Below are 9,407 nucleotides of genomic sequence, written 5' to 3' on the forward strand. Positions count from 1 at the left end.
GATCGGACGAGTTGGTCAAAACAAAAGCGTTTGTAACCGTTTTTTATATAATGCATATGGTTGGAAAGATGTTTTAAAAGTAGAATACAATGATCCACACAAGTTTGCTTCGACATTGTGTGGTTTTTCTTCTACTGTGCGAACTAACACGGTCGGCCATTTATGGGAGTCAAAATTTTGACCCCCATAAATGGCCGACGTGTTAGTCGAGGAGGTAAAAGGAAAGCTGCTTATGGAGCTGCTTAAATGCAGAAAATATTGCTAGAAAATGTCTGCTTAGCATGAGCTGGTAGTTTAGCTGGTAGCCTCATTCTTGTAAGCATTATTTTGTTGCAATTAACTACTTTTTGTGCTTTAAGCAGCTCTATGAAATCGGGCCCAGCTGTCAAAAGTGCCCCACAAGTAGGTTTAATATAAGTATTAAAAAAAAAAATTGTAATATTGTAGCTGTTTCTCTTTATGTCCTTAAATACAGTAAATGCACAAGTTTTCTAGATCGATGTCTGATAGTTTCATCCAAACTAATAATGATTTCTTTTCTTTTTTCAACAAAAAAAGGAAATAACTTCAGAGGTTGAATTTAAATGCTTTGTATATTACTGGGTCCTAGCTATACCTGCACTGTTTAATTTATATTTTATTATAATGCAGGAATTTTTGAAGGTTATGCTTATGTACAAAGAACAACCAAGTTCTAAGAGATGAGGGCGAATTATCCACAGCAATGCAGTGTATTATCATTGCAGGCATGATGCTTCACTCTTGCAAGGGCACCTCAATGTGGGAAATGTACGTTTCTACTGGAACACAAAGGGCGAAGGGGCACCATGGCAATGACCAGGCCCCAATTTCATAGAGTTGCTTAAGCATAACGATTTGTTTAGGACAACACAATTGTGCTTACCAGAATAGTGTTACCCGCTAAAATACCATGTCATATGAACAAAATGTAGCTGGTATCCTGCTTAGTTTTGCTAAGCAGAAAAATGGTATGCAATATTTTCTGCTTAAGCAGCTTTATGAAATTGGGCCCAGAAGCATGGCAGTCGCCTCCATGAAGTGTCAGGCCTTCCATTGTTAAAAGGTACTGGAGAATGATAAGGTTAATTTGTGGCACCTGCTATTTAGAAACTGTCTCAATACACAACTCAGAATATACACAAATCACTCCAGTAATTTCTTTTTTTTTTTTAGCATAAATGTTTTTGTTCAGTGTTTTAATTGACTGTCACTGATTGCTATGTGTTGGTTATAAGCAATAGACAAGCAAATAAAACAAGCTAATATTAAATTAAATATTTAACGTTTCTTTTCATTGATTCATTCAGGAATTCTCTGCAATTAAACACATACAATTATACAAAACAGTCATTTTTTAACGAACAAACTTATAAAAACAATTGTAAAACCTTAACAATAAGACAAAATAAAGCTGAAATTACCTACATACAGGTACTACATTTAGTTTAAAATGTTGCCCTGGTAAACAAAAAAGGGAATTATTTCCTTGGGACTTTTAGCACTCTTTCTTTAAGTGTCGTGGCCGAAAGGTTAAGAGAACCAAATTCAAACTCTGGTGTTTCTGATCAGCAAAGTGTGGGTTCAAATCCCCATCCGTGACACTTGTATCCTTAAGCAAGACACTTAACCATTGCTTCGTCCTTCGGATGGGACGTAAGCTGTTGGTCCCATGTGTTGTGTAAATGCATGTAAAAGAACCCACTGCACTTTAATAAAAAAGAGAAGGGGTTCGCCCCGGTGTTCCTGGCTGGATTGGCAGCATATTGCACCACAGCACCTTGTAAATCATTACATTGTGCTAAGGATTATGTCTTATATGTCAAACGTAGTCCCACTCCTTGCAGTAATAATACCTGGCGCTTTGTATCCTTTGGCAAAAGGCACGTTATAAATACGGGTATTATTATAACTATTATGGAAGAATTCAATAAATCATACAGTGAAAAGCAATTCCAAAATCTACAGATTTGTATCAGAAATTGTGGAAATAAAAACTAGCTCAATGCAATGATTTTCCTTGCTGCAATCGTCGATAGAACCAGTCTGTGTGAAGTGAGTGTGGCTTACAGTGGAACTACGTCACACTTACAAACAGCTGGGCCCAACTCCATAGAGGTGCTTTAAAAGTAAAAAAAATTGCTTAACAATATTCTGCTAAGCAGAAATTAGCAGGATACCAGTCACAACATTGTACATGCGACATGGTACTTTTGCTGGTACCCTTATTCTGGTAAAAATAATTTAAAGACACTGGACACTATTGGTATTTGTCAAAGACCAGTCTTCTCACTTGCTGTATCTCAACATATGCATAAAATAACAAACCTGTGAAAATTTGAGCTCAATCGGTCATCGAAGTTGCGAGATAATAATGAAAGAAAAAACACCCTTGTCACACGAAGTTGTGTGCTTTCAGATGCTTGATTGCGAGACCTCAAATTCTAAATCTGAGGTCTAGAAATCAAATTCGTGGAAAATTGCTTCTTTCTCGAAAACTACTCTATTTCAGAGGGAGTCGTTTCTCACAATGTTTTATACTACCAACCTCTCCATATTACTCATTACCAAGTAAGGTTTTATGCTAATAATTATGTTGAGTAATTACCAATAGTGTCCACTGCCTTTAATGGTGCTTACGCAGTCATTGAAATTGGGCCCAGGATAGAGACAGGTTAGTCCACTTCTTCCACTTCTTAATCAAAATTTGCACCTTGAAGAAAAACTATTTACATGTAGAGATGTCATGTTTGTGCATTGTTGACCGGGAAATCTATCCTTTCATATTGTTGTACTGTGATATCTAAATGTTCCGCAAGCTCAGTGGGATTGGAGTAAAGAGATGGTACCACCGTCAGCTCTGGAATCCCTTTTTCCCTTGTGCTGAATTCACGTAGTATGTAACTCTCCCCAGCCTGCAAAGATCAATTATTTTAACTCAGTTTTTGGCAGATTTTGTTCTACACTTTCAGTTTCTTACCTTCGTTTGTTAACTTAATATTAATAACAATATTAACACTTTACTTAGAGTGCAAATATCTACGGATCACAGTATGTATTTGCCATCTCGGGGTTTATTGTCTTGTATTTTGTTTTGTACTGTTATGGCAAATAAAATAACAACAATAATAAATAATAATAATAATCCAAGTAGCTAGGTCTTATTATCCCTGTTTATCAGGCATGCTTTAAGACCAATCCTCACTACATTCTTAACTCCTTTGGGAGCATACAATCCCAAACTGCTTTTATCAGCCTCAGGACACTGTTACCCAACAAAATACTACCTCAACCATCACAGTATCCCATTTATACACCTGCAGCCGATTTCACAAAATGCTAGGATTAATCCTATCTCGAGTTAGGACGAGAGACCCGTTCTAACTTGTAGGATGGGTTCAATGCGTCCTACGTCTTTGGATACGGAACTTCACTCGTCCTAAGTCCTTAGATCAATCCTAAGTTAGGAAGAGTTTGGTGAAATCGACGGCTGGATTAATAGTAGTGTTTATGGTTTTTGGTCAATGACACGAGTGTCATCACTGGGAATTGTACCCGCACACCAATAATTCAGCAACCAGGACTAGAGTCAAATGCGCAAGACTGATAGGCCATAACGCACCACAAAAACCAACTGACGAACAGTGACTTCTGAAATTGATATGCAGCTAGGAAATACACTTCTCAGAAAACTAACCAAAATCTACAAGTAGCAATTACAAATTTATATGTACAATAAATCATTCTCACCAAAAAGTTTTTAATTTCAAATCATAAGAAAGCTGGAAACAAAATGGTTTTACCTCATGAAAGATTCTTGTGTCGTTGATTCTTACAAGAACATCATCCACCCGTAGAAAAAATCTCAACAGAACGAAGAAACACGACTGCATGACTCGCTGTGGAACAACAATTCAAACAATGAAAGTAAGTAGCATACAAGGGAGGGGGTGGCAAGATCTCAGTCAAAATGTGAAGTTTGGAGCATTATTCAAAGTTAAGTATTAGTTAAAAGCCAGAAGAGAAACTGACGGTGTAAATTTTAAATAATTTTTAATTGAAGAAAGCAAAAATTACAAGTTGGTGATTTGAACCAACGACCCCCGGATTAATGTGTCGGTGCTGTACTTACTGAGCTATCTAGCCCTATAATGGCAATCTCCATATTTTGTTATATTTATCTGTGTTAGTGGGTAAGCTTATAAGTGGGCTCCAGTCAGAAGCAATACCCCCTTTAACTGCTGTGCAGCCAGCGATCACAACCAAATTTACATTAATAATCTGGGAATGGGATGCAATTTGTATTAAACTACAATGGAAACTGCCAAGGTACATTTAAAAATCGGGGTTGCGCAATTTCATTATTTCTGAAACTTAAAACAATACAACATTCAATAAGGGTGGTCCACAGCCTTATACAAGGCGCCCGGAAGAGGCAATTTTTCCAGTGCATCATGGAAAAGGGTTGAGAAGTTTGTAGGTGCACTGCAGCACCTGCAGCAGGAGCCTGATTGGGTTTGCAAAGCAGCAACCAGCAAGGATTCTTTTGTCTGTGTTTACGGCAATGATGGTATTGTTTGTGTGAGAAGTGACATTTGTTTTAGAGAATCTTACCATTTTAACAATAAGTGATGCACTCCCATTATCTGCAAGCTCATCTTCAAACAGCGTCATCTCCTCATAAAAATGGATCTTTTCCCGTACCTTCAGCTTCTCCATGTCTATCTTTTGCTCCGATTGTGAAACCTGCATCGTACATATGAAGAATAAAGAAAAATTAGATGATCCATGACAGAATTGTGTTAATGTGGCATTTGTAACAATTCCCCAAACTTTTTAAATCAAATTAAAATGCCTAAATTTTAGACTGAAGATATTTGCGACTCCATTTGATTCACCTTTATCAGGTACATGGTAATGTCTTAAAGCAGTATTGAATAGAGCAGTTGGTTTGCCAGGCAGAACAAGGCAAGTGCAAGCTCAAGTTAAAACAAATTTCATATAAAATATGAATAATATGTTCCAGCTGAATGGGCCAGCTATGTTCAGACTTGCAGGCCTGAAATTTTATCTTTGAGTAGGGTAAGGCCAATTTCATTTTGCAACGGGCACTGTCATTGAACAATCTTAAAGTCTATGAAACTTTTGAAGGGTCACCAAGGCGTAGAACAGGGGCAGCAGAGGCCACGGCCTCACTGACCAGCATGTTATTCCACGCCTGGATTTGTATTCAAGTCAGGATGATCATAGATAGCACTGTGTGATATTACTTAATTTCATTACATATCCAAACAGTGTAAGCGCCAATAACATAATGATTTAAAAAAGATGATGCAGAAATGTTCAGTTTTTATATGTAGGAGGAGAACCACAAACAAGGAAACCCTTGCTATCAGGGTGATGCTGGAAACCCAATCCACTACGAGCTGTGGTCTGAGGAGGTGAACAGCAGAGAAATAAACCACTGAGCCATTCCCTAATCATCTCTCTAGAAATACAACCAAGTTTGAAAGTAGTCAAAGACAAGATAACACTGATCAGCATGATTTTGATACACATAAAAGATTTAGACGGCAAATTATTATTAAAAAAAACCTTGATGAGACAGAGTTTATGTTGATGAACAGTACCTGAAGGTTTCCAAGTAGAGTTCCCTTGTAGTCTGTTGTATACGTCCAATCAAAGGGCTTCACAACTTTGTTGATGAATTCACAATCACTCCTACAGATAAACAAATCAAAATGTAACACTTAATTCGTGATAAATAAGAGCACCGAACTCAAGCTCTGGGGCTTCTGTTCAGCAGAGTGTGGCTTTGAATCCCGGTCGTGACACTTGTGTCCATGAGCACGACACTTAACGATAATTGCTTCTCTACACCCAGGGGTAAATGGGTACCTGTGAGGGCAGAGATGGTTCTTGTAATTGGTTTAGCCGAGTAGCGCATATATTGCGCACAGGCTGTGTACTCCCCAGGGAGCTGAGATGGTTGAAGGAATGATTTAATGCCCAATGACCAGGGGTTATAATGTCAAAAGCACTTTGAGACACCCCTCGGTCGTGAAAAGCGCTATATAAAAACGGGTTATTATTAATATTATAAAACTTTACCTAAACCTTTTCAAGCAACAAAAGCACCTCTTTATTTATTTGAAACTGGTTCAAGATTCTACTTTGGTTTCTTTCACCTAACCCTAGCCTCTTCTACACATCCCCTCATCCATCAACCCCCCTCCACTCTAAACATAATAGCCACATTTTGATGTCAACACTGTACCTTGCCTCTTGCCACTTCTGTGCTGCAGCAACCTTGATGGGGTCATTGTGAGCATCAACTTGTTTCATGGAGTCAAATGCATTGAACTCGATACCAAACCCCTGAGAATTCTCAATCTTTAGCACATTGTCCCCAAACACCATCTCTGGTAGTTGGGGCAGTTCCAGCTCCTGATGGTACCTAAAAAGCAGAAAACAATCAAGGAAATTAAAAATATTTAATTAACTCCATAAATAACCTTATTATAACCTTATAATTATTATTATTATTATTATTATTATTATTATTATTAAATAACCTGACTTCCAAAGCTTCATTCCAGGTGCAGGCCTTGTACTTGGTGATGGTGTCAGCGCAATAAACCTGTTAGAGCATATGTTGTGTGCCAGGCAATCTCAAGCTATAGTTTTTGCCTCTCTGTTGTATAGATTTTTGCACTTCTCGTCTTTTTTATTTTTTATTGTATTTAAATGTTGTCATTGTATTTAAATATTTTTAGTATTTTTATGTATGTTGTTGCTTAGGTTCTTGGCGTTAGGGTGAGGTGCTGGTAACCTCTCTATTTAATCATGGTTTGCTCCTGGTGATTTTGTTCAGTTTAAATTTTATACCCTTTTTGTGGTGTTTAGACTGCCTTTTCTTTATTTAGTGTTGTTTTTAAAATATTGTATTTTAGTGGAAAGCGCCTTGAGGCCTGGCATAAGGCGCTATATGAATACCCTTTTATTATTATTAATAGTTGGGCCGTCCAAACTGTAACATACTGAATGGACCCAGTCCCAACTTTTGTTGGAGTCATTCTACATTTGGTGCAGAACAGCTTTTTCACGAGTCCATATCTAATGATGTTTATTACACAACACCTAAAAGATCTGCCTGCCATCTGAAGGACAAAGCACTTATGCTGATTTTTTTTGTGTATAAAACACAAGTGTCAAGACCAGGACTCGAACCCACACTCTGCTGATCAGAACTGGTGTGCTAGACCACTCAGCCACGACACGCTCCAAACTTCCAGTAATAAACAACTTTTTTGACTATCAAATTAAATTATTGATCTGAATCCTACACTGAACCAGAGTAATGTCACAGTCCCAGAATTAGTGTTTTAAAACAATTACCTCTCAAGCTGATCAGACTTCAGAATGTGCCCCTTAACTGATGTGATCGTCCATGGACCAAAATTAAAAGTCTCTGTTTTAGGAGATCGCAATGATGCAGCAACCCCGGACATTTTGCTTCAGAAGGACGTGTTAGATCTGCACAATGTAAAAAGAAACCGTTATAGCTGATGAGAGAATAACACGAATCAGGAAATATTCATGAGTTTAAAGTTCAGGATAGAGATCTGATAAAGAAAGTACAATATATCAATGATTGAAAAGTAATTATAATCTTGTGTATAATTATTAACAGATTTGTCATCACTGTAGCTGTTTGATTCAACTAAAAACTCCCTCCGGGGAATGTGTTTCATTATTTTGTTGCTAAAGAATGTGGTTTAACTATGACATGCCTTGGCCATGGCCTCTACTGCCCCAGGTCTTGGCATTGGTGCCCCATCAAAAGTTCCCAATAGACTAAGATTTTCCACTGAAAGTGCCCTTTGCAAACTAAAACAGGCCTTGCCCTCTGAAAGATGAAATTGCAGGCCTGCTGTGTAAGCCAACACTAACACCATGTAGGTTAATCTCTCTTTTGAACAATTGTGGTTCCAAAAAGAACATGTCAATAACCAGGAGACTGATGGATTTCAACTGGGCCTATGGCTTAAGCCCCCTTCACACAAGAGCAATAGCAAGGGTCCGTAGTTAAATTGTAGCATGGTTGTAAAATTTTACAAAATGTACCTCATGTGAAAGGACAACAATTTTAAGAGTGTCCAGGGTCCCATGTAAAATCTTGTCCAACATTGCTACATTTTGTCGGAGGTCCGGACCTACGACAAAATCTTTTACATAACTTTGCAACAGCTTATAATATTTGGCACTAAATGCTAAAAACATAAGCTTAGTACCCGGATCTCAGACAATGTGTCAAATATCACTATTGCGCGCGTCGTGCAAATTGTATGTTTACTCGCGACTGACTACACGACATGTGCAGTTATCGCGTGTGGTGCAGTGATCGCGTAGGTGTATGTTATTTTTGTCTGACAGCGGAGTATTTGAACATAAGTGCTGTCATTAGTGCAGGGTTGTTCATGGGCGACAATGGTTTTGTGGGTCTAAAGAGAAGGTGTAACAAACAAGCTAAGACTTTTGGGGTGTGTCACCATGATCAAAGTAGTCACTAGTGGGTCTATCTTGAATTATGAAGTCTCACCCAGTGACTGCAAGTGCGTGCCCTCCCTTTATGGAGGGCTCACGGTTTTGGTAACTATGACTGGGTCGGGTGAGAGTTCATAATTTAGATAACTTTTCGTATGGCCCCACCACTATTTCAATCATTTTAATAATAATAAAACGGACATTTATATTGCGCAGTTACCTATATATATATAGTCTACTGCGCATTACCAGGTACACAAAAAATGCAGAGAAAAAATGAAAAAAACAAATACACAAACAGAGCAAGAATTAATTAATTATAAATAAAAACAAAAAGGGATATCTCATATTGAGGTAAATAATTATAGATACTATTATTATATTATTTCATATTAAAGTGGTGGTGCCATACGGAAACTTTTCCCATAATTTATAGTTTTAACCTTCTAACTATGCACAGAGCCGGCAAACTGCTACAAATGATCATGTAAACTTTAACTTAATGATAATGATAACTTTAGGCTTCCTAACTAATTACTTGATCAATACAAACAATAGAAAAATAAGAATTACAACAAAGTAAACAAAAACAGGCGGTTACAGGGGCACTATTTCTTATTTTAAATAAAAGTTTCCATTTATCACAATTCATGAATTAAAGGATATTCGATGTGTACTGCACCTTTTGAGAAAAACAAATGTTAACAAAGGTATCGGTGAGTCCAAATCATCAGAGAATACACGATATGGAAACAGAAGCAGCCTCAAGAAGCAGACGAGAAGATTCCACCATTGACTTGCCAAATCCTCATCCACAGTTCAGTATTCGATAATGGATTTTT

At 37.6% G+C, this 9,407-nt stretch overlaps 1 protein-coding gene across 1 annotated transcript; it reads right to left on the minus strand.

Moving 5' to 3' along the window:
• Positions 1–2,610: 2,610 nt before the first annotated feature.
• Positions 2,611–9,367, minus strand: LOC117296818 (TIP41-like protein). The gene is made up of 7 exons (XM_033779883.1): positions 9,248–9,367; positions 7,417–7,554; positions 6,296–6,475; positions 5,649–5,739; positions 4,633–4,764; positions 3,822–3,917; positions 2,611–2,933 (listed from the first exon to the last, which is right to left on the minus strand). The coding sequence occupies exons 2-7, from the start codon at positions 7,527–7,529 to the stop codon at positions 2,763–2,765; spliced, it is 783 nt and encodes a 260-aa protein (XP_033635774.1). The 5' UTR covers positions 7,530–7,554; positions 9,248–9,367; the 3' UTR covers positions 2,611–2,762.
• Positions 9,368–9,407: the final 40 nt, after the last annotated feature.

This window comes from Asterias rubens, chromosome 11 (genome assembly GCF_902459465.1).
Source record: "Asterias rubens chromosome 11, eAstRub1.3, whole genome shotgun sequence".
NCBI classification, from domain to species: domain Eukaryota; kingdom Metazoa; phylum Echinodermata; class Asteroidea; order Forcipulatida; family Asteriidae; genus Asterias; species Asterias rubens.

What these genes read in the sequence shown, in the direction of transcription:
- LOC117296818 (XM_033779883.1), bottom strand. Translation starts at nt 7,529, where the DNA reads ATGTCCGGGGTTGCTGCATCATTGCGATCTCCTAAAACAGAGACTTTT. An exon ending in AAGTCTGATCAGCTTGAGAG is followed by an intron (nt 6,476 to 7,416) that starts GTAATTGTTTTA and finishes TCTGCTTTTTAG; the next exon opens with GTACCATCAGGAGCTGGAAC. An exon ending in CATCACTTATTGTTAAAATG is followed by an intron (nt 3,918 to 4,632) that starts GTAAGATTCTCT and finishes GTTGTTCCACAG; the next exon opens with CGAGTCATGCAGTCGTGTTT.